The 26,472-nt window shown below is 39.0% G+C and overlaps 1 protein-coding gene across 2 annotated transcripts; it reads right to left on the bottom strand.

Moving 5' to 3' along the window:
* Window positions 1-11: 11 nt before the first annotated feature.
* On the bottom strand, window positions 12-26,378 carry UFSP2 (UFM1 specific peptidase 2). Of its 2 annotated transcripts, none has more exons than XM_067551636.1 (12): window positions 26,247-26,378; window positions 23,561-23,639; window positions 17,528-17,711; window positions 17,375-17,441; window positions 16,810-16,967; window positions 15,594-15,786; window positions 14,663-14,809; window positions 11,869-12,033; window positions 11,243-11,367; window positions 6,468-6,544; window positions 2,018-2,142; window positions 12-187 (listed from the first exon to the last, which is right to left on the bottom strand). In XM_067551636.1, exons 1-12 carry the CDS (start codon window positions 26,295-26,297, stop codon window positions 101-103), a joined length of 1,458 nt encoding a protein of 485 aa, XP_067407737.1. In that variant the 5' UTR covers window positions 26,298-26,378; the 3' UTR covers window positions 12-100. The 2 variants fall into 2 exon arrangements, with proteins under 2 accessions (XP_067407737.1, XP_067407738.1); XM_067551637.1 differs by having other exon boundaries at window positions 16,810-16,961.
* Between the last annotated feature and the right edge of the window lie 94 nt (window positions 26,379-26,472).

Here is a 26,472-nt window from a genome sequence, read left to right as displayed (position 1 = left end):
ATAAGTGAAAGTTTTCTAAAGTTTATGCATTTATTTTAAATAAAGCTCTGTCTATATCAAGTTTTAATTCTGGCTTAATATAATTTTTTTCAATTGGAATTTAAATAGTTTTTGGTCGCTGAGGTAGGCAGAGGTTGTAATAAGCATCCTTGCTCCAAAAGTCAGGGCCCTTCCATCCACACCAAGCCTGTACAGGAAAAAGCAAAATAAAGCCATTTTTAAGACAATTGTGCTAAGCAGACTGGTCCCTGAGCATTGTCATATGTCACAGTTTTTGTAATTTTCATTATGTGTATACTGACTTAATAGGAAGGATTCAATTTTTTGACTCATTGAACAGCTAGAAATTCCCATGCTGTTAAAATTGAAGTCTAATGGCAACATTATCTTCTGCCGTGTATTTTGAAGGTAGTAAGGTCAAATCATAGAGTATATTTTTATTAAGTTTTTATTCTGAATCAAATCACTTATTTTCAGTTATAAAAAACAGTGTGAAGTCTACTTTTAACAAAATAGTGCATATACTTAGGGTGTGTTCTTGGAACTTTACAGCTTCCCAAGTTAGGTCCCAATTCTGCAAACATTTACACGTGCTTACATTTGTCACATTAATATTATTCAAATCATTGAGATTGCTCATGTGCTTAAAGTTGAGTACACATGTAAATGGCTGCAGGATTTATATTTACAAATTAACAAGATCAGAATATGTGAAGTTTCAATTAACCGTGAAGTTCTGTCGGTCTGACTAGACCAGTCTCAGGATTTGAAAAATTACCAGAAACCTTCCATACTAATCAATGGCAGATGCAAAATGTGTGTGGAGGGGCTACTAAAGTGGTTGAAGGAGAGTGAGTATTCAACCTCAGCTGCTGGGAAGGAATTCATACCAAAGTGCTTTCCCACCATTCAAAATCAGCCCCAGTGTAGTAGATGCAAATAGAAGCTGCCTTCCTCATGCCTGGCTGCTAAAAAGGAGCTTTCTCTCTTCCCAATCTTGGAGCCTGCTGCTGTCATGGTGTGTGTGTGTTATTCTGCAACTCTGCCATTCCCAGAACCTCAATTTTTTTTTATTTTAAGATATCCCTCCTCTCTGAATAGTTCCAATTCCTACTCTTCCTGCTGGGAAGTTTTCTGGAGCAGCTACAGAATTAAACAGATACAATTCTTGTCCTTAATTTCTTATCTACTTATAGGGTAAACAGAACCTGACCAGCCTTATTAAGAACACTCTGCTACTACTTGGATTTACTAGGAGCAACAGCAGAGGAACTGGAGCTGGCTGTAGATTAGGAGGATAGTATTACATGGTTATCTTCCAAACTATAAAGACTAGAAACATAGAGCCCAATTGTATCCCCGAAGTTTGCATGCATTCCTTTTAAAGGGACCTTCATAGCTCTTGTCTGTATCAGTACAAAAGATAATTACCTAATTTAAGAGAAAATCTCTATAAAAATTTTTATATTAACCTGCATAAAACCATGTATAAATAAGAGACACTCTACTAGACGCAAGGTGGTGCCATCAGGGATGTTCAGTCCCCAGGATGAGTAAAGAGCATTCCTTCTTACTGTTTTAAAAAAAAAAAAAAATCGCCCAGAATAGATACTGCACATCTTCACTCATTAAGCTCCACAGGTCAGATGTACTTGTATGCTGTAATGGTACATTCACCTGGCCTATGGGCTGGCCAACAAAGGTAGGGATCAGCATTTTCCTTGTAGTGATACTAGTGTACTTCTCCAATCCAGGGACTGAGCAATCTCAGTAGGACTGAATTATATATAAACTGACCCTATTCATCCAATTGGCTGAAAATAGTTTGCTTACATGCAATTATATATATATGGTAGATATAAATAAATCTACATGTTTGTAAACAAGTTTAATTTTAAGGGAAATTAAAATTATGCAATTAAAAATAATTGTGATGGTGTCTCTCTAATATTGGTCATGCCATATCACCATTTATTAGTGTCGTAAGTAGAAACTAAGTGAAAAGTTAAAATCTCACCTTTTCCAAGATAACATGCAGGTCTTCTACACCAGTGTAGTGTGGGTCTAGAATCAGAAATTTTGTGTGTCCTGTAACCTCATTCCATGCCACGCCTAGTATTGTGTGAGCCAAAACGCCTCCACCTGTATTGGGAGAAAATATATGCTCCTTTATATTATATACAGTTTGACAGACTTATTTTTTGCACACATATATGTTAATACTTTTTTAGCAGACAGATTTATGAGTGAAGTTTCACTACAGTGGGGTAAGTGCACTATGTAAGATCCTTTATGGAATATAAGATAACCAAAAGGACATCATCCAGCACACTGCCAGAATGGTCCAAGACGTCTGAGGGAGGAGCACCACTTTTAGCTTGGTAGCATTCCTTAATTCTCTCAACAATCTTGCCAGAGAAAATTTGGAAGCCATGAGCTTCTTTTCTTAGTACCTCTATACAGGATAAAAATCACTAGACATGTAGTTTGGGAAAAGTGATAAGAAATAAGCTTGAGAACCTATCTACCCTCCATCACTAAATAGTCCTGAACCTGTTCTTTCACAACTGAGGGGGTGCTCAACCTCATCCCCATTCTGTGCTGCCCAGTGCGCCTGTCTGCTTCAATAGGTGCTCTGAGGACTTGGGAAGGAGCTGAATTTCTGTACCAGGGTGTCTGCTGTTTCCTATTCACTCAATCAGTGATTAGGTGCAGGAAGGATGGTATCTGGCTTTTCTTACTCCAGTCTACAACAATGGGAGGAGATGTCCTGCTGAATTAGCCCTCAAGTTTACTTCTAATCATCTCTTCAGCAACTGGTTGCCTTGAGAGGAACATGATAGTCCACATTCAAAGAGTACTGCTCTGATGGTTCAGTATGAGGGGGCCACAGAAACCACACAAAAAGGAGTATAAAGGAGCAGAAGACCCAGAAGGGTGGGGATGTTAGTATGGGGAGGGAAAATAAAACTTTCAAAAATTGTTTAATTTAGGGTCCTTGAATGCCTGCAGTTAAGGCAGAGGGGGCCTTTGGTGCTTCCTCTTAACAAGGTCAAGCACACTGCACATCCAGATGGAAATTTCTTGGGATTTCTAGAATTCACCACAGTAAAACTAACCCCAACAGGACAAACAGTAAAGATGGTGGGGGTTTTTACAAGCAGAAATGAGGTTCCCTAAGAGGGGTTTACACCAGGACTGGCAAAGCCGCACTAGAATCAAATGAAAATGTAGGCAGATGGTGTATTAGCTTTCACAGGGCAAATGAATAGAGATGAGCTGGGAGATCCAGATTACAATGGGCCACATGCATTGAACCTATCAGATTCTTGAGGCTGGGGCCCTTGTTAAAAGCTCTCATACTGATGCTTTTGGAAAAAAACACAGAGACCCAAGACTGAATATTGCAAATTTGCAGTGTAATCTCTATTTGTTGCTGATCAGTGGGCTGCACTTCATGGACAGCTCTAGAGGGAACAGGGAAAGAAAGATTAAAATATCAAAGGAACTTCTTACTGACAAAGCAGGCCCACTGCCATATTCTGTCAAGTCAGAAAGGGTAAGAAGGTGGTAAATGCCAAAAATCAAAGCGAAAAGAAATAGTTAAAAAAGCATATAAAGCAGTTTCTGCTTCCTAAGAAATAGGCAACTATATCTGTCAGTCAGAACTGACCCTTTTTTAGGGAGTTGAGGCAATACATTCTGTAATTTTCTCTATATCTTATGACAGGGTGGTCTGTATTATCCAGAGTTCAGGCAGATATGGATGACACTATTAATCCTTGTCTAAAAATGTTAGGATGGGGAATGATTAAAATGAAAAGAAGATTTTTATACTAAATCTGATTTTAAAAAAAAGTTTCCCTCTATTTTTAAAGCACCATTCCCTTCAGCAAATTAATCACTAAAAATTCAAATGTTCTTAAAACCCAAATTTCCTGACCTATGTTATCAACATTTTAAATGATTAAAATAGTTCATATGGTTTATGAAAATTTTTTGCTAAGGAATGAAGGCTTTTCAAAGCCAGTTAAATGCTGCTCTTTAACGGTCAAAGGGGTTACTGCTGATCAATACAAAACAATTCTCTATTAGAGTTGCTAGTGTAGGGAGCAGACTATTTTGTAAAATCAGAGTAGTTAGCCCACCAACCCTGAAATGCAGACTTGAAAATATTTACTAGTTTCCCAAATTTAAAGAACACCATTCAGACTGATCTCAACTCTACACTAAGCTTGGGGACCTAGACCACCATGAAAAGGTAACAGCCAAACCATCTTTTTATGGTCCTTCATTTTAGAGCAAATAAAAGACAATACTAGGGCATGTACCTGAACTTCAATTAATCAGGGAATCTCCCTCACTGCAGAGAATGTGAGGAAGATCCCCACATCTTAGCCATTCCTTTTAGGTGACAAATCTGAGGAACTGTCCCAGATTGAGATGTCGATAGAGGAAGTTTCAGAACAAATTGATAAATTAAACAGTAACAAGTCACCAGGACCAGATGGTATTCAACCAAGAGTTCTGAAGAAACTCAAATATGAAATAGCAGAACTACTAACTGTGGTACATAACCTATCATCAGCTATTAAATCAGCTTCTTTACCAAATGACTGGAGGATAGCTAACGTGATGCCAATTTTTTTAAAAGGCTCCAGAGGCAATCCTCGCAATTACAGGCTGCTAAGCTTAACTTCTGCACCAAGCAAACTGGTTGAAACTATAGTAAAGAATCAGACACATAGATGAACACAATTTTTTGTGGAAGAGTCAACATGTTTTTTGTAAAGGGAAATCATGCCTCACTAATCTATTAGTGTCTAGGTTGGACATTAGGAAAACTTTTTCACTAGGAGAGTGGTGAAGCATTGGAATGGGTTACCTAGGGAGGCGGTGGAATCTCCATCCTTAGTGGTTTTTAAGGTATGTCTTGACAAAGCCCTGGCTGGGATGATTTAGTTGGGGTTGGCCCTGCTTTCAGCAGGAGGTTGGACTAGATGACCTCCTGAGGTCCCTTCCAACTCTAATCCATGATTCTATTAATTATTTGAGGGTGTCAACAAGCATGTGGACAATGATGATCCAGTGGATATACTGTACTTGTACTTTCAGAAAGCTTTTGACAAGGTCCCTCACCAAAGGCTTTTAAGCAAAATAAGCAGTCATGGGATAAAAAGGAGTGTCTTCTTATGGATCAGTAACTGGTTAAAAAATGGAAAACCAAAAGGTTAGGAATAAATGGTCAGTTTTCAGAATGGAGAGAGGTAAATAGTGGGGTTCCCCATAGATCTGTACTGGGACCAGTACTGTTCAACATATTCATAAGTGAAAAAGGGATAAACACTGAGGTGGCAATGTCTGCAGATGACACAAAACTACTCAAGATAGTTAAGTCCAAAGCTGATGGCAAAGAATTACAAAAGGATATCACGAAACTAGATGACTTGGCAACAAAATGTCAGATCAAATTCAATGTTGATAAATGTGAAGTAATGCACATTGGAAATATAATCCTAACTATACAAGCAAAATGATGGAGTCTAAATTAGCTGTTACCACTTAAGAAAGAGATCTTGGGAGTCACTGTGGATAGTTCTCTGAAAACCTCTGCTCAATGTGCAATGGCAGTCATAAAAGCTAGCAGAATGTTAGGAACTATTAGGAAAGGGATAGATAAGATAGTAAATATCATAATTCCATCATATAAACCCAGGGTACAACCACACCTTGAATACTGCCTGCAGTTCTGGTCACCCCATCTCAGAAAAGATAAATGGAAAAGGTACAGAGAAGGGCAACAAAAAACGTTAAGCTGTTGTATGCAACAGCTTCCAGTTGAGGAGAGATTAAAAAGACTGGGACTGTTCAGCTTGGAAAAGAGATGACTAAGGGAGGATATGATAGAGGTCTATAAAATCATGAATGATGTGGAGAAAGTAAATAAGGAAGTGTTATTTACCCCTTCACATAAAACAAAAACTAGGGGTCACCCGATGAAATTAATAGGGGCAGGCAGGTTTAAAACAAACAAAAGGAAGTACTTCTTTACGCAGTGCACAGTCAACATTTGGAATTTGTTGCCAGGGGATGTTGTGAAGGCCAAAAGTATAACTGAAAAATAATTAGATAAGTTAATGGAGGATCGGTCCATCAATGTCTAGGGATGCAACCCCATGCCTCTGACTACCAGGTGCTGGGACTGGACAACAGGGTATGGGTCACACAATAACTGCCCTGTTCTGTTCATTCCCTTTGAAGCATCTGGCATTGGCCACTATTGTAAGACAGGTTACTAGGCTAGTTGGACCATTGGTCTGACTCAGTGTGGCCATTCTTATGTTTGGGTTGTTCTCGATACATAGAAGTTCTGTATACGCTCACTAAGTAGTTACGTATTTTCATAGGAAAATAAACCTTGACAGAAGTGACCAACAAACATTCATTTTCAGTACTGAAAGGCTTACCAATCATAACTGGAGTTCCTTCAGTTTTGAAATGATTAGCAAGTTCTCTTCCCTGAGAAGCTAGCTCAGAACCCTGGCTGTATAAGAAACACAACATTAGCATTACCCTCTTTATTAGGTTTAATTTCCTATTTATCTCTTTTACTCTCTGTTTAGCCACATAAATTCATATCTATGCTATATAATTAGATGCTTTAAAATATATTTTATTACATTCCCCCTTAACATTGTAGCAAGACCAGGAGTTTTATAATACAGAAAAACCACACTGGAGTAAAACTTAAGATTTGTGCTTCCAGAGGATGGTGCAACCGCCTCTATATAATTTGTAGAGAAGAGTATGATTTCTATCCAATTCTGACAGTGCCACTGAAGGATGCCTATTAGCAGCTGTGCTTCCCAGAGAAAAGAAAGATACCATGACAACAGCTTCATGGTGGTTTTAAACTGCAAGCTTAAAGAAAAAGGTTTAAGAGCCTCATCTAAGCAGCTCCAGGGTTCTCTCAACAAGAGAGAAATCTGCATTCTTATTAAATGGCAATAAACTTCATTAACACAGAGCTAAGGTTGTCTAGTGATAACTTATGCCCTTCCAATCTGATGAGTTCAGCAAAACACAACTTCTGAAAACCAGAGATGCAAAGTTAAGGTAAATGCCCAAACCTTAATTCTGCCCCTCTGGCGCTGGCAAGAGCTACTGCGAACTATTTGCACTGACTCTATTTGCATTCTCTGTGTTAGGTGTAGCAGTACTGAATGGTCTGGGGATTAGTTTGAGGAGCATCACAGACTTGTGATTGTGATATGAGAAGATTCGGGTCCCCCCATGCGTGTTATTAAAAGAAAGAGGTGAGATTCCAGTCTGCATCATTTCAATACAGAACTGTGTAGGGTGTATCAATAGTAGAATACTTGGGTCTTCTTGTAATAGGTATTGTCACTTGTGAGGTAGGATATGAGAACGGTCTGTATACTTAATGTTGGATAGGTGAAATATAAGTTTAGGTGGTATCTTGTGTGCAAAAGTAAGGGGGTTGTAAAATGGTATGAAGTGGTTGTTAGGAGAGTTGGGGGAGTAGGCTCAGTGTTTGAGTATAGAGCAGGTTCAGGTAGCACCTGTCTATTACACTGGTAAGGCAGAGTGGGAGTTTGTATGTTATGGGCGTTTTGGGGCATTGTTAAAAGAGGGCAGAGTTAAGGTTGTGTGGGCACTTACCATAACATTTTATTTCCTAGTTTTCAGAAGTTTGAGTTTTGCTGAACTTGACATTCTGGAAGGGCACAAGCTACCACTAGGCAACCTTAACTCTGCATTAATAAAGTATTTTGCCATTTAATATCCTACATTTTTTAATTAAAAGAAAAATGTTTGTTAGTAGGAGTTAATGTTCATTTAGTCAGTGGTAGTTCTCACCTAGGTTTACTGTGGCTAGGTAATAATCAATAGACCTTGTATACAGTGCTTTTCATCAGTAGATCTAAAAGAACTTTACATCATTATCCCCATTTTACAGATGGCAAACTGAGGTACAGAGAGGTGAAGTAACTTGCCCAAGGTCACACTATCCCATTGTCTATGGGGGTTCCAGATCCTGGCAAACACATGCAGGTAGACAGAAAGGTTCAGACTCTGCCAAGAGAGGCAGCCCCACATCTGGCATACACCAGGGAGGGGATGTGGGGCAGGCAGGAGCCTCTGTCCCATTCTCTGCAAGTTCCCTCATCACATGTTCCATGTCCCACTTTCCAGTCTCCCACTCCTCCCCTCATGCTGCAGCTAACCCCCATTGTTCCTCCTCATCTAACCACCCCAACCCTTCTCCTACCCACACATCCACAATCATTCCCATCCCCATAAGCGCCCCTCCTTGCTGCACCCCAAGCTCCCCCCACCATTCCCACCTACTCATCCATCCCAAACACCCTCCCTTACCAGTGAGCATTTTCATTAATTTATTTTCTTTTCAAAAATAGTTTCAATACCTTCTGAATATTTTGCTGCACTCAGATTACACAAAACACAAAAACCCGTTGCCAGGGGCAGACTGCAGCAACATGCCTCCTTTGTTATTTCAGATTTCTGTTTAGAGTTGGATTTAAACTCACAGAGCCTGGGCAGTGCTCAAGTTCAATGGCTGCAACATTCCCCCTTGAGCCACTCAGGGCCTGTGAGTCACAGCTGGCTTTCGAGTCAGAGCTGTCTTTCAACTCCCTTAACCTATTTTTCTGTGTATGTGCAGTGTAATCTATTGTTTGCATGAGCACCTATACACTGCGCACTGAACTGGTCACTAACCAATTTCCAGTCATTACAAACTGCTGACTATCATACACTAGCTATCAAACATATATATTATGCTGATGATAACCATATGCAATACATATATTTTAAACATTTAAGTATACATATTATATAGTATATATAGTATATACGTATTATATACATATTATATACATATAGTATAGCAACGAGATAGTCTAGATTGACCTGAACCTTTGTTATAATGCTCACCACTAAGTATTCCATAACACCTTGCATTATCTGACATAAATCTTGGATTGAACAGACAGGAAAACTCTAAAGTATCAGATTATTATTTCTTTATAACAGGAAAAGAGTTGCTCACACAAACCTAGGAGGTGCCTTCATCACCCTTAGTAACTGGAATGCATGTACTCAAAACAAAGATAAGGGTGCATCGTAACCTGGAACACACAGGGCATACCATGGTAACAGAACGAACAGGGCAAAAAGTTGACTTACTATATGACGTATATAATACCCTTCTCTGGTAAAGATGTAGAGTATAGAAGAATGGCTTTAAGGGCATAGCTTCGGAGAGTACACCCTCAGTATAAGGTGAATGTCACATCGCTGCATGGGACTGCTCTTTTGAGACTGGTATTATAAAGAACCTTTTGCCTGTACCATATTATTTGGTCTCTTGAATATCTCTCATAACGAACCAAAATGTGGTCAAGCAACTGACTATACAATTTATCCACAAAACTTAGACCAATCCTGCAAAGAGCTCTGCACAGACAGATGACCTGTGCCTGTACACAGATCCACTTACTTCAGTGCGGATGGCTGCAGGAGCCACCTGCAGGAAGGTCTTTGCAGGATTGGGGTGAATATCCTTGTAACACTGAGCCAGAAAGGGTTAAGCAACTAGCAAGCTAAATAACCCAAACTGAACTTTTAAAGACATAGTAGAGAAGTATATAAATGGTAATTAGGGCCATTCCTTATAAATGGCTAACAAAGCCATATTAGATAGACTAAGGCCTAGTCTACACTTACTGCAAAATTCAGCGGCAGTCGATGGGAGATATGCAAACTATTTTATGTAGCTTCCTGTAGACTTCCTAAATTCTAATAAGTGCGGTGTTCCCACTACACTGCGCCGACGGGAAATGCCCTCTCATCAACGCAGCGTTACTCTTTTTCTGGGAGTGGATTTATTAAGTCAATTTCTGGATCGACTGAGTGGGTCTCCACGTCCACTCAATTGATCCCAAAGCATCAATCTGACAGTGGCAAATTTGCTACCATCAATGAAGATATACCCTAGAGCTTTCAAATGTAGATTAGAGCTTTGAAATGTAGACTTGTATTGTTAGAGAACTGCAAGATAATGATTGTATTTGTCTGTGTTTACCTATATCTTGTTAGAGGTTAATAATATAACCAGATGATTCCTGTTTGTTACTATATCTATTGATTCCAAGCTCAAAAGGGGATATTAACATTTAGATAAAACTTGGGTGTAATAATATCATTGTCTATATTTTTCTTTGAAGTTTGTAGTAAACTGTCTATGAACTGCTTAATGGATAATTACTCTATGTTGATGAATGCAACTAATTACCTGTGTATACTTAGAAAATAAGAGGTTTTACTTCAAAGCAAAAGTGTATTACCTATTCTTCACCCAAGGAATACCTGCTGTCAAGAGGCTATTGATAGCCTGCCAGAGATCTATAAAAGAACTCTAGGGCTCTGTTCCTATCATCTCAGATCTCCTTAAACTTGATCAGGGGAAGGTTGAGTTGCAAGACAGGGGTCTCCAGCTCCAATCTGGACTACCCTGCTAATTCTTATGGAAGAATTTGAACAAACTTGGATTGCTTATTGGATTATAACCTGAGGAATTCATTCTGAAAGAACTTTTTGCAACTTAGCAGCTCACCATCTCTATAAACTGAGCTAATCTCTATAAACTGACCTAAGAACTTTATTCATGTCTGTATGTATAATGATCTTTTAACCGGTACTCTGTCTTTTCTTTTTTAAGAAATATTAGTTTAGTTAATAATTGGCAATAAGCCTGTATTGGGGTAAGATCTGAAATATTCATTGACTTGGTGGGTATTGTGTCTGATCTCTTGGGGTTGGTAGAACTTTATACATGATGAATTAGATTTTAAATAATCCTCGTCATATCTGACTTGGCTGTCTGGGTGGGAGCCCAAAGCTGAATTGCTTTAAGGGAACTGTGTTTTTGGCTTCTGGGTAACCACTAAGGTATTACAGAAATTGTTTTGTTGCTGGCTTGGTGAATATAATTATTAGAATAACCACCAATGTTGGGGATCATCTGTCTCATTGCAGTTTGCCCTGAGTGAGCAATCTCAGTGTGGTCCCCCAGCGACCATAGTCACAATCCTATTACCACTGATAGTCTCTTAAGTGATCCATTCTTCACCACAACACTTTCCACGATAAAAAAATTAATCACTGAGACACAAAACAAACAAATATTTACTCTTACCTGACAAACAGTATTTTTGAAGTTATTCCTAATAACTGGTTCAACACAAGTTGTACCTCAATAGAGCCAATCCACTGCCGTGAACCAACAAATGCTGCTGGTTTGTCTCCAACATCAACTAGCGCCTTTGTAACACACAACCCATAAAGAAAAAAAGAAAGTATGTAATAGACATTTATATAATTTCTACCTATAATATCCACTTAATTTTCATATACCATAATATTTTTGGAAGTTAACTTGTCAAAAGCAGACAAACATTTACTGCATATAGGTATGATTGAATATTTAGTGAAACAAAAGATCCAAAAATGGTAACATTTTTTTCTGTCTATTTTGGAAACATTTTCTTTTCTCAAACACCAGCTGGGGAATAAATGTCAGTAAACGTAGCTTGAATGAAAAAATGGTCAGAAGTCTTACAGATAAATGTGAATAGTAATTACGAATGGATTAGAAAAAAGCAGCATAAATTAGAATTAAAAAAAAGAGTTCATTCTGTAGAGCACATTAAAATCAATGGAACAGTACTTTTAATCAGTTCTATAGTATTAACTGACTTTTCTAGAGGAATCCAGTAAATACACATGAAATGCAGTCTGTTTCTTTGTGTAAATGTCCTGTACCTGTTGAATTTCCTTGTGTGTAGGTACAGATTTCTCTGTGTAACCCTGATGCTTGAACCATGAACAGATAGTCTGCAGAGACCGGTAGGCGCAGCCCCAGCCATTATCATCTATCCGATCCTGCATATAATGGTGATAGCTATATACACCATGTACCAAATACACCTGTACAGAAAAAGAGAAGACAAAACAATTTTGTATCTCAGGGGCTGTTGTCTCAAAAGCTGAATATTCATTATTTGATTTTGCCACTTGCAGTATGTTAGTTTTCAAATTATGACTCACAAGAAGAATAGTGGATTTGTAAATCAGCTGTGAGACTTCTTGCTTTCCCATACCCAAGACATAATTTGAAGTTTTGGGTTTATTTATTTTTTTTAAAAAACAAGGATTAAATTCTTAAAGTGCATTTTTACAATTCAATCGTCATCCTTTTAAATTGGATTAGTGATATCTTGTCATAGGACTTGTAAGCAATTTTCTGTAAATTCAGGGACACTTAAAATGTTTTACTTGGCATATTGAAGATGCATGTTAGGGGATGAATTCAAATTTAGCAAATCCTAGAGGCCAGTGAAGTGGTGGTACAGACAGTTAGGATCATGCTCTAGAATACAGATGCCAAATGCAGTGTTGATTGAATCACTCTGAATTAAATCAACAGGTCACAGTAACATCTAGTTATTAAGACAATTAAATCACTTGGTAGAATGTTTAGCCCCATGCAGAGGAATGGCTATCAGAACACTGTCACAACATAAGTAAAGATGTTTGCCCAAGCTGGTTACAAAATACATAGTCAGATTTACATATGTATTAAAACAGAGTTGACAGAAATTGGAATAGATGTAAAAGCTGCAAAGGAAAGGCAAACAATTTCCTTGTCAACAGACATTATATACAACTGAAAAAAATCAATGTTGGAGGGACACCAATATCCAATATTCTAAAACATTTATTTCCTTAGCTATGTTATCAATTATTTAAATTTCTTTTTTTAAACAGTAACCTAAATTTGGGGCAAATTTGACCTGATACAGTTATTCTGTATCAATACACTGGAAACTACTATAAATAGCATAGATTCAACTGTGTAATGTATCCTTTGGAAACATGATGCAAGAGAGCATGCCTTTTTTTTCCAGTCCCCTCCTCCTGTTAGCTACTAGTGTTGCTGCTTTTAGCCCTTTGTCCTTTCCCTAATACTACAGTACTGCTCACAGCAGTCTCTACAGCCAAAGCAGCATAATATATAGCAGCAGGAACCACAGGAGGGAGTGACAGACACGACAGCAGCCGCAAAGATAGGGAGTTTTAGAAAACTCCTATTCTAATATCAAGATTTGTACTATCAATAATAGGTATTAATCATTTTATTTATCCATATCCCAAGGCCTCTGGGGTACCTTAATGAAAAGATAAGTGCAATATAAAGTCCTTTTCCACTTTTAATGTTGTCTCTTCCCCTTCACTGCCCGAGGTCTCATGCCATTATTTTTTTGCAGTATCTGTTTAGATTGTAAAGTCTCTGAGGCCAAGACCTGGTCTTACATCTGTAAAGTGCCTTCCACATACCAAAACAAGTAGCAATCACAAAATTAACAACAGAGTATTGTGCCCTAGTATTTTGCCAGAGCAGATCTAAAAAACAATAATAAATTCCACATCACTCTCTGCTACCATACATTAAACAAAAATATACAATCAAAATTACAATGGAAATAAAAGTCATTCTTGAGTCTTTCCCTGGCAGATTTTAATGATATGTTTAAGTGTCTCTCAAGAGATAGGATGAGACAAGGAAGAGAATTAAAGAGCCAAAATCCTCAATTTCTCCCCTCCCCCCAATAAACTCCTCTCAGGATTATAATTCATGAAGATTATCAGTGCTATTCTTGAGAGTCTCATCCATCATCACAGGACATTCAGCAAATAGTCTCTCAATTAAGACTGGTGCTATAAGGGTCTTGCCAGATAGAGCAGATTGTGAAGAATGAGCATAGACCTGTAGTTCTCAATTTTTTCCATATTTTGAGACTTTTCTATACCAGGATCACCCTCGGACCTCCAACTGCGATACAACTCCCATTTAATAGAATGAGAAAGGACAAGGTGACCACAAATCCAAGACTGAGAATCCACGACATAGAGGCCAAAGGTTCTCCAGCTTTTTTATTCTGCAGACCACTTTGTCTGAGAGAGACTGTCTCACAAGCTCTCTTCAGGGCTTGGTTCTCAAAGAGTTTCATTCTGTAGACCCGTTTGAGAATATTGGAAGAGACTTTTGAAGACCAAACCTTTCACTGTTGTGGTTTAGCTGTAGCTGTCAAAATAGCTTATAAGGGTACACACATTGAAATATTTGTTTATAGCTCTGGTTTGCTCCAGTTAAACTATGGCTGGAAGGAAAGACCACAATTTCCAAACATTTTAAAAATAAAATGAATTTCTCCTTACTATGACTGAAAAAAATCCTGAGCTTCCAGGTTCAGTTTATGGTTCCAACTTGTGAAATGTTGTCAGCCTATCTAGAGATAATAGCATCTCTAAATAGGGTGGCCAAAGAATGAAATTCTGGGTTAATTTCTTGGCCTTACTCAATTTTAGTTTTCAGTAGCTGTCTCACATACAGTCAGAAATTTTAGTCAAGTAAATACACTACTGTGGTCATGGCATGAAAGGAAAACATAGCGTTGGGTCTGACACCAGATTTGTGATGTAACAGTCACTTCTTTTAACAAGATTTATGTAAAATAAGAACCATTTTCCTATAAATGCCTCAAGTGAAACTTACCATACCAGCCTCTATGCCAGGTGGATTAAGATGTATGTGTGGATTTCTAAGATATCCATCTTTATGTGGTTCATCTGGAAAGTGATAAGCATTTGCTCTTCTTAAATATGGTCTATCAGATGGCAGATGGAACAGTTCATGTAATTCCTACATGCAAGTCAGAATCAAAATGAAGGGATAACGAACAGGAGAATAATTCAAGTTTCTTTAAAAAAATTAGTCCAAATGGCAGTTAAGTTTACATAACGAATATTGTTTTTAATATAGCAGTTTAAAAATTGTTACATATTAAAACCTCTAGAATAATCAATATTGAATATGTATGTTTAACACCAACACCCCAATCCTGCAAGGAACTCCATGCAAATAGATCCATGTCTATGCAGAGACTCACTGAAGTGAACAGGGCCCATTTGCTTGGAGCTCCTTGCAGGACCTGGGCTTCAATTACAAATAGAAATGAATAGCAAAATGTGCAATCAAAAACAGATTAATTTTATAAAAATAATACATATACAATGTTAAATAGTACTAAGAATAAATAAACCATTTGTCTATCTGACAAATTGTTACAAATTAAAGAAAATGAGCTCACATTTTGAACAGATTCTATTTAAAAAAAAAATCTCAAATATAATCTGGCAACTGAGTAAAATCACAATTAATAAGAGATAACTGAACAGTTATTATACAAGTACATGTAAATGGAGACCTTCACTATATTTTAATTAATCAATTCCTATATAAACATATATAAGTTCCCCTATACAAATTACCATAAACTTCTGTTTATGAAGAAAAGTCTCCGATGAACACTTTAAAAATATGTTTCAATAAATCAGATATATATGTTCAGTATTCTGTTTCAGTCATAATTAGGAATCATGATCTGTCAATATTTGGTCTACAGCAACAAACTGATAGGGTTTACCTTTCTATAAGCCTCTAGCTGATCATCTGAAATGCCTGAAGGATACGAGACTGTTACAAGGTGCTTTTTTCCTGGTAGCATGAAGTGAAATTGTTCAGGTACCACAATAGATGTTCCCTTCATATATTTCAAAATACATCTTTCCATATCAGTTAGTTGCTGGTGAATAGCATTCACCAGGAGATTTCGTACACTATGAAGTATAAGGGAAAATATTTAGAACTAGAACACGAGCAATGCTGGTTCATTCTCATAGCTGTACATTTCCACAACCAGTTTAATGCACCTGCTGCTCTCATCCCTACTTCAACTCATACCAGAAGATATGGGCAGAGCCTTGGTTCACAGTCTGTATATACACAGATGCTACACTCCAGTGACTCAGAATGTACTGTGTAATCTGGCCTCGATTCAGTAAAGCACCCAAGCTGAATTGGAAGTACTCGTGTGCATAAAGTTAGATATGTGCCTAAACGCTTTTCTAGATGGCACCCAGCGTTCTCAGCACATTGCAGAATCAAGTCCCAAGTAAAGAATGCTGTGGCTACCACTTCTGTATTGTTTTCCACCTCAGCATGTCCAGGTGCATGTGTGATTCCCTAAGAGCAGTACTGATTATTTATTAAAGCATTTTTAGATGCTCATAAATTAGAGCATTTACTAAACATTCCTTTCTCTCTCTCTCTCACACACACATCTGTATGTATTTACTGTAATTAAAGCAATCTGGCATAATAACTTTTGAATATTTTCCTAGCAATCTGCATTTCTTTTTGTATGATGATGAAGCGTTGGCATAATTATCAGACATTATATATGTTAAATGCTGATTAGCTCCAAAAACCCTAATGTACATTAAATAACATAATGCTAGATGATAATAAAACCTATATGTGAAATAAAATGCAAGTATACCATTACCGCTTCAACACAAAAATTGGATACTATCATAAACTTTGAATTCATTATAGATAATGGGGATGTCACAAGATCATACTCATTAAACCAAGGAATATCAATTGTGAGTGCTTTCAACCACTCTGAAAAGATTTCAATTTTATTCTCTACTCTACCCAAAGTAATATACTTTATTAAAAATTGCTAAATTGTAAGCAGATGTAGCTTTAGTATACGCCATTTCATTTAGAAAGCACAAACCTCATAAAAACAAACTAAAGAAAACCCAAAAATACAACCTTAGATATATTATACTTACCTCTTCCATGTTTCTTCTGGAGAAACAGACAGAACAACATCAATTGGCAAGGTCATGTTAATGTAGTGGTGTCTCTTGTTTTCCCTTTCAATGACTGGGGCCAGAGCTGCCAAAGGAGATGTCATTTCCAACATAAGGTCTACATTTACTATCTGCTTCTGCAAAGAATAATGACAGTTTCATGCATCAATAGCACCATATCCAACAATACATGCACCATGAAGGAATGTAAGAAAAAAATGGATTTGGAAGACCCATGAACCAGAAGGGGCTCCAGGGAGAGCAAAAGTTAGGCACCCCAAAACAAAATATTGGGGCTGTCCAGGGCCTTATATGTGATGGAAGAGAGCTAAAAGGAAGATGAATTTTTTAACAGTGTCAGGGGCTAGAAACAAATAACTGAGCTAAGATAGCTAAAAGTATTAAATACTAAGGGCCCATTTCTGCATGCTCTTTTGACTTCAGTGAGGTTCTGTGTGGGTGAAAAGGTTTGCCTGTATGGATCAGCTTTTCAGAAAAGAGCATTTTGTTTGTTATAAGCTGCTAATACGGATGTAATATATACCGTATTTTGTAACTTTTTATCCTTCTTTTTTGCTAGTTTTCGTTTAGTCTCATCTTCTTGGTCAAATCTGAAATAATAACAGAGAAAAACTAATAGTATGAAGCTAATCTATTACAAAAATTATGATATTCCTATTTTTTCAAACATACTCACTGAATAAATCGTATTATCTCCTTACAAACAGAATCATCAGTCAGTTCTGATGGAACTGTGTTCATACTGCTGTTAGGCCATATGTACACAGAACTATGGCAAATTCTTAATACCAGTACATTTGAAGACAGCTTGGTTGACAGATCACTGAAAACATACTGTAATGTGTTTTTCGTTGAAGTCTCTAAAACAGAATAAGGATATAGTTAGTGTTGTTCAAATTCCCTAATGTTTATTAGTTACCAGATGTACATTTAAAGTTAAAATGTTGAATTTTGTCCTGGGGGTGGGGAAAGGAAGTGTTGAATGGTTATGTAAACATAGTGAGCAAAATCAAAACTCCCATTGACATCAGTGGGGTCAGGATTTTACCCAGATAATTTTTACTTAACAGATCTGCTCAAACTATGTACAAAAATCGTATCTGCTTGTTCTTGTGCTTGAACAAAATTCTAATATTACTTTTTACTTCTGTTAGCCCTGCTGAGCCAACACTGCTAGAGAAGACTGAGCTGGATTCTATTCTGGTTCGCACATCAAAAATGGTACTGTTAACTACTAAGCCTCCCAACATGCAAACACTTGCACACATGCTTATCTTTATTCATGTGAATACAGGGCAGATAAAAATCAATGATTTTAAAAAAATCAGATTTTTTTAATTTAAATTGGATTTTTAAAAAAATAAAATACTAAATTTCTCTCCTGTTTAAAAAAATAACAGTTACAATTAAATCGCATTAAACATGCTAAACCTACACTTACAGTCTCATAAAAATGAATTAATGGCTCTAGTCTGTCCAGCCTAACTACCAGCTCTTGCTTCTTGAAAATTCTGGCTTTCAGTTTCTGTTTCAGTTTCTCAGTAGATTAGTCACATGTGCAAAGAAAGACACAGGCTGGATAGGATTGTTGTTCTGTGCTTATGTGGTGGTGGATCTGGGCCAAGCAAGGCGGAAGAGTTAGTTAAGACACTGTCTTAAACACAGAGACAAAGGACGGAGGCAGAATAGAAAGGAACAGTGGAGTGGATTGGAAAGAAAAAGGGAAAACATTATTCAGTTCACACACAGCTTCCTATATTCCCCCCACACTTTTGCCAAAGAAAAACTGTCATGGCTTCTGGGCGTAAGATAGACCCTATCTGGGAATATTTTGAAGAAATTCCTTCTCTGGGTAAAAAAAGAAAATGTGTCAAGTGTAAGCAGTGCAAGGAGATGAAGGGCCTATTTGCAAGAATGAAACATCATAATGAAAACTGCTTATTGGGAGAAAACAATGTGGATGAAGATGTGGATATGTTTGAAGAACAATGTGGATCAACTGGTTAGTAACTTAAATAATTCACTTTGCAATGCATCATTGTTCAAGACTCTCTCTATGCCTTTCAGTACAAGTGTGATTTAACAAGTAAATTCCCAAGCTGTTTGCTATGTTGGATGTTGCTAGAAAAAAAAGTTTAGCTTATCTAATCCTTATGGCTTGTTTAATTAGTTAACTAGGTTTAGAATCTATCACCCAATTATACAGTACAGAAAGCTGCAGTAAGAGAACTCTAGAATTGCCAGCTGCCATTGGGTATCATTTCCTTATTTTATATTACATAATACATGCCCCTTATTTTGGAACATCATGGCCACAGACCATAATGGTGATGCCATAAATCTATTCCCCATTTTACTTCAGCATAACACAGCTTTCCCAAGGGAATCCCATCCTATACTTGTTTTCTCAAAAAATAGAAGTGCCAGTGAGTTCTATGGGGCTTACTCCAAAATTAAGTGCACTGTAAGTGCAGTCAGTCTTAGCTTTTTTGGTAATTTGGAATCGGAGCTGCATCCTTGCTGAAAAAAATGTAAATGATTAACTGACTAATAGAGTGAGAAGAATGACTATTCTGAAACAAAATTCAAATATTATTTTGGATTCCATTTAAGCATAAGAGACTTTGACTGTGACTGTCTATCTGCAACAACTTCAGAGTCATCCGTTGGTATTTTTAGCAGGAGTGCTGCAATTAAATGTATTTCAGACAACAAAGTATCAGTAGCAAGCAAAAGATTTCAATAATCCAGTAAAACCACCACCATGGATGGGTTTGTAGTAAGGACCAGCAAATATCAAGACACCGTAGATGAAAAGATTGCTCGGTTCATTTATGCCACAAATTCTCCTTTTGGCATTGTTAACAATAAACACTTCATTGACATGGGTGAGTCCTTACAACCAGGCTACACTTCACCTGGTAGAGCAAACACTGGTGGAAGGTTGCTAGATACAGTACATGAGAAGGAACTTGAACTGTATTGCAAGAAATACTGAGGGGAAATTTGCTAGTTTAAGCCTTGATAGGTGGAGCAATGTTCACAATGATCCAGTAATATGTGCCTGTGTGACAACAGAAGATGGAGTTGCACATCTTTCAGAAACAATAGATACATCGGGGAAAATGCTCACAACAGAATATTTAAAAGAAGTGGTAGTGAAAGCTGTAATAAACTGTGAACAAAAATTCAACTGTCACATGTGCAGTTTTGTCACAGACAGTGCTGCAAACATTAGAAGTAAAAATGGAAGGATGCTCCTTAAAAACATATGGCTGCAGTGCCCATTTAATGCATCTTTTAGCCAAAGAAAGAAGTATGTCTTTTCCAGGAATAAACGAAAATGTTATTGAAGTTGCAAAATACTTCCTAACAACCATTTTGCTTCAGCTTCACTGAAGAGAACAGGAGGATCCAAACTAATTCTCCCTCAAGATGTTCGATGGAATTCTGTGGTTGATTGTTTTGAACAATTTATTACGAACTGGCCTATTCTCATAAAGCTTTGTGAAGAAAACCATGATAAAATAGATGGAAGTATCTCATCCAAAGTATCTAACATTGGATTAAAGAGGAATGTACAGGATATGATCAGTATACTGCAGCCTATATCCATAGCCTTAAACAAACTTCAGAGAAATTGTTTCCGGCTTTGCTGATGCTGTTGAAATTTGGGAGGCATTTCAAGAGACATTGAGGAAAGAAATACCTCGCCAGAAAGTTAAACTGCAGGTAATAGAGAAGCGAATGGATCAAACATTAACTCCACCTCATTTTCTTGTGAACATTCTCGACCACGGACGTAAAGGCAGATGCCTAACTTCTGAAGAAGATGCTGCTGCCATGGCATGGGCATCTCAAAATCACTCCTCAGTTATGCCAGTCATAATACATTTCAGGGCTAGAGTGGAACTATTTAAACAGTACATGTTTACGGATGGTGTTTTGAACAAAATCACTCCCCTGAATTGGTGGAAATCATTAGCCAGGCACCTTGAAACAGAGTTCCTACAGTTGCTAAGCCAACTTTTCACAGCAGTAGCTTCCTCTGCAGGCACAGAGAGAATATTTTCATCGTTTGGTATTATTCATTCAAAGCTAAGAAATCGACTGGGAATTGGAAAAGCAGGAAAACTCGTATTTCTGTTTCAGTCTATGAATAAAAATGACAGTGGGAGTGGGGAAGATGAGAGCTAGTTGTAGAAGTTTTAAGGACAGCGTACGTTTAGTGCTGTGATGACTTATCTGTTACAGTTAATAAAATTTGAAATTTAAAAAAAGAAGTTAAAGGACAGCCGTCAGCTGGCAATTCAGGATGTGAATTGCAAATGTGAAATATTTATGTAACATTTAAGATTTAGTTTAATAAAATAAGTGCTATTGTGTTTGTGTGTGTGATTTAGTTCTTACCATTCCTAATGTACTGCTGCTGCATCTGCTACTTGACACAGATAATGAGTATTATGTACTATTTCCTAAATTAAAAATCAAGTTATCTAAAAAATTACACAAAGTATACCCTCCTAGATGTGAAATGCTGTATTGAGTTGTAAATTAATGTGTTTTAGTGATCAGATTTGCACCATTGTTTAAGAAATATGTGAAGAAGTATCATTGGGAAACTTGATTTAAATCAATTATTTTCTCTTGGTGATTTAAATCAATCCACCCTGTGTGAGTAAACCCTGCAAAAGTTCAAGCACATATAGTCCCACTGAAGTCAGTGAGTTATAAAGTTACACACGTGCTTAAATTTTTGCAGAATCATGGCCCACATTCCAACTGCTGAGTCAAATTCTAGCTTTATTTCCACCTGTGCAACCTCACTGTCTTTAGTAGAGTTGTACAGGTATAGGTGAAGGCAAAATGTGTCCTGCAGAATCTTTATTGCTGGTGATAACAAATAAACCAGAAAGAATACAGCTTGACTTTCAGATCTCCATTTTAGTTTGTAGCAAAGGCAATTACAAAAAACCCATCTTTTTACTTGTATGCTGAACAAATATAGGATCCGATATTGCAGTCATTAAATATTTGATTAGTCCTGTTAAAGTCACCCAGTATTCAGAATGGAGTGAATTATGCAAAGGCAATTATAGCTATGAATTTCCTTTTTTAAAACTTGATTAAGTTATTTGGGGCCCCCATTCATATAATGTATTTTACATTAAAAGTCTGGGACTGATATCTGTAGTAAGTACACAAAAATATACAAACTGTGTAAAAAAAAATAATGAAACCTTCAGTGAAGATCCTCACTCTCTCCACATGACCTCTTTTCTATATATAAAGAGGCTTTCTATTTGTAGAATATTAAACTGCAAAGTACATTGCATTGAGATAATTTGGGGCTTTTGTTCTGCTTCAGTGTGTGTGAAATTCACCTCTTTTTAAGCAAAGTCCAAGTAATAACTCTTTGTCTGAAGAATTAAAAAAGGGATGATGGAATCCAGAGATCGAATACTGTGCTTCATTGGAACCCTAACGGGCAACTAATTTGATTAGGGGTATGGAAAAGCTTTCACATGAGAAGATATTAGGCTGGGACTTTTCAGCTTGGAAAAGAGACGACTAAGGGGGGATATGATAGAGGTCTATAAAATCATGAGTGGTGTGGAAAAAGTAAATAAGAAAGTGCTATTTACTCCTCATAACACAAAAACTATGGGTCACCAAATTAAATTAATAGGCAGTAAGTTTAAATGAACAAAAGAAAATATTTCTTCACACAACGCACAGTTAACCTGTGGAACTCCTTGCCAGAGGATGTTGTGAAGGTCAAGACTATAATGGGTTTTAAAAGGAACTAGAGGATAGGTCCATCAATGGCTATTAGCCAGGATAAGCAGGGATTGCTGTTTCCCAGAGACTGGGAATAGCCAACAGGATGGATCAATTGATGATTACCTGTTCTATTCATTCCCTCTGAAGCACCTGGCATTGGCCACTGTCAGAAGAAAGGACACTGGGCTAGATGGACCATTGGTCTTATGTTCTTATTCACCACCTCTGTCCCAGATCACAAGTTCAAATAGGGGCTGCAGCCTCCATGCAGGCCACTATATCCATATTAGAGCTGACTCTGTGGTCCCTCACAATACTCTTTTCTTGTGTGATTATTTAGGGTTGGTGCAGAATCCTGCACCACTAAACACAGAGGTGCAGATGCCTCTGAATGGCTGCTTTGTATACACCATCTTCCTGCATGGCCTACCACAGAGCTCAAGTAGTATAGATTACCGTGACCATGGTCCTTATACTGAAATTAATTTTGCATTATTTATGGAGTTTTGCTGTACCTGAATTCATTCTAAGCAAGTTTTACTATAAAACCATTTTTGATTTTTCAGGGTTTCCATAAAGATTTTATGGGAGTGCGGGGCAAGTCAAAAATGGTCCCAATATGCATCCCATAAGTGATATCAATTTAGAAATTGAAAAAAGGCTACCTAAAGTTACTGAATTTGGTATTGCTTTAAACTAAATAAAAGGTGTATAGTGGAAAGGAAGAGGTTGTCAGGAAATGAAACGAGAGGGAGATCAAAAAATAAAATCATCTTCATGCACTGATCCTTTAGGATTTGAGGAGGAATCCTAAATATCTGGTGAGCAGATGAAGAAATAATTAGATCCAGTGTGTTTGTTAACCCTCCTCTATACAGACTTTACACTCCTATGAGGTGAATCAATGATATTCTTATAGACACACCATCAGTAGTGGCCAATTGAAATGCCAGATCCAGGCCTCCTCTTATTCTAAAAAGTATATCCAGAGTTTCCAGAATTACCTGTGGAGAAAAAAAGAAGTTGGGTTCTAAAGTTAATAGAAATGAATGGCATAAGACAGTTATTTCAGAAATAACAAGAGTTCTGTAGCACCTTAAAGACTAACAAATTTCTGCAGGCATAAGTTTTTGTGGGCTGCAACCCATTTCGTCAGATGCATGAAGTGGGAATCACAGATAGGAGGTGTACGTGCGCGTGCGCACACACCCACACACACACCCCTCCCCCCCACTCCAAGTGTAAGTAACGTAACAATGGTGAAGGCAAGTGCTAACAAAGTCGGTTCAGTTAGGGTAGATGAGGCCTATTCACAACCATTGATTAGAAGGTGAGAATGTGTGAACAGTGACAATTACTTCTTGTAATAAGATAACCACTCCAAATACCTATTCAGACCTACTCTGATTGTGTCAAGTTTGCATACAAGTTCCAGCTCCCCAATCTCCCAGAACACTTTGTAGCTGACTTGAAAGTTGCCATACTTCAACAAAAAAAACTTCAAAACAGACTTCAGTGCAAAACTGAAGAGCTTTTGTTGACTTCTTTAAATTTGAAACTGTTTGGTTTTAGATTTCATTTTGTGTTTCCCTCTACTTCCTGGCTGAAGGCAGGACGGGGCTGCTCTGCTGATTAGCATGGCAGATTAGATAGGGAGCTGAGTACTTCCCATCTGCTATGCTGGGAAACTACAGCAGGTAACAAGTGGTCCCCAAACTTTTTTTGGTCTGCACCCCGCCTTATCCAATCTGTGTCCCCCGGGAATTAGAGCTGTGGCCCAGGCCGAAGCCAGGCCACGGTCAGGAGCCAAGGCCAGGGTCATGGCTGGGGACAGAGTGGGGTGGGTGGCACTCCCTCCCCACCTCCCGTGGGGGCTGACCTGGGTCCCGCTACACTCCCCCAAACATTCCTCCATGCCCCCCTAGGGAGGGTCTCCCCCAATTTGGGGACCACAGATAACAGGAAATTTCCCCTCTATTTCCTTCTTCAAGCGTTCATTTTGGGAGGGAAGCCACAGTCTCAGCAACTACATTAGGATGAACTCATCAGGGCTCAGTGAACATACAGAAGAATTGCCAGTTAGCTGTTCCTAAAGAGTTGCAAAGAGTAGTCAAAGTAAGACCATTTGCAAATACATAATTAACATCACATCTCTCTTTGCTGACAAGGGGTGGGAGACTTCCAGCTTCAAAGCTAGCCCTGTATTCTGGTTGTTTTATTTCAATTCCATGTATAACACATCTGACTTCCATTGAAAAACATTCTAAGTGGAAACATGAGAAGGAACTTACTACTGAAAGATAATGTGCACATGGGAAATGTATCTGAAGCATTACCACCATTTGTACTTTTAGCAGTGTCAAAATGTAGCTCAGCTTTAAAGCTTCCAGTCTTTCCATGGAGCAATTGAACTGCCCAATAAAGTAAACTTCTTGATAAAGTTACAGTCAACCCACATGTTCATTACATCGGTGGCCATTTAAAAAAAAATCCTTTAAAAGAAAAAAAAAATTTGACCTTCAAGTAGCACAATTTATTTCAACAATGGAGTCAGCAACACACATTTATATGCTACCAGGTGCGCAAGGCACTTTCAAACATGTCAAATGACAAAATCTGTCTTTAGGCGTTTATACCATAAGGCCTTGATCTTGCAAAGCTCCATCCACACAGGTGTCTGAATTTAAAGGGGCTGCATGTGGAGCCAGGGGTCTGACCCTGTGGCACTCCATGCGGGACTGATGTTTAAATTCAATGGTTACAACATAAGGAGGAGGCTCAGAACAGGAGAACAGAACTGGAAAATTAGTGGCTTTTGAGAAGGGGATTACAGAGGTTGGTAGGGTACGGGTCTGGGACTCAGGAGACCTAGGTGAATTCCCTGATCAGCAACAGACACTGCCCTATCCTCACCTCCCAGTGACTTATTTTCCTCAACTCCTCCCGCCAAAACTTTTACCCCCAGGGCTGGCCAGCTGGGAGGCCAATCCCACCTAGGCTCGACCTCGGGGCCCACTCAAAGGGCCGTTAGCGCCTGCGTCAGTGCAGTGAAATGGGAGGGGCCACAAGGCACACGATCTACCCGGGCCCCACATTTCTCCCCAGGGCCCGGCTTCCCCGCTGGGGCTTGGCAAGCAGCCCACGGAGGATAGGCTCGGCAGGCAACACAGGGCGATGGACTCGAGACCCCGCCCTGCGGCAAGGCGCCCATCCAACGGCGGGCAGGCGGCAGGCCAGGACAAGAGGAGGCGGCGCGAGGCGCTGAACCAAGGCGGCAGCAGACAGGCGCGGGGCTGCGGGGCGGCACGACAGACCCGCCCACAGGGCTGGGGGCGGGGCGGTAGTGACGCAGACAGCTACCGGCCGCGACTGTCGGTCCGGTCCGCCCTGCCCTCGGGTAGGCTGCGGCCGCGGCTCGGGCGTCGTTGGCCCCGCCGAGGTAACAGGAATTCGACCACGAGCGCCACACGTGGGCGAGCAGTTCCCAGCATGCACCAGCCCCGGGCCAGCAGCGGGGCCGAGTCCGCACCGCATCCGCTGCCCCTCTCGGCCGCCGGCTCGGTTTTACCCCCCCTCCCCCCGCCGCGCGCAGGCGGACGGCGCCGACTCACCACGTCTGTCAGCGCCGCACTGAGGGGCGACCCCGCGTGCATCGTGAGCATCCGCCCCTCCCCCGCTCCGCCGGGGGGGGGGGCTTGGAAGAGGCCGATTCCTCTGCGCGCGCCGCGACGTCTTGAGTCTGACGCGTCACTCCGGCAAGGGAAAGGCGGCCGCAGGCCGGGCGGGAAGGAGGAACGCCGCTGCAGGTCATGTGAGCGAAGGCACTAGCGGGCAGGA

This window comes from Emydura macquarii, unplaced genomic scaffold, assembly GCF_026122565.2.
Source record: "Emydura macquarii macquarii isolate MOO-44397 ecotype Brisbane River unplaced genomic scaffold, CSIRO-AGI_Emac_v2 contig_1363, whole genome shotgun sequence".
Taxonomy (NCBI): domain Eukaryota; kingdom Metazoa; phylum Chordata; order Testudines; family Chelidae; genus Emydura; species Emydura macquarii.
The sequence above is the reverse complement of the archived record's forward strand: the minus strand, read 5'-3'. Positions and strand labels throughout refer to the sequence as shown.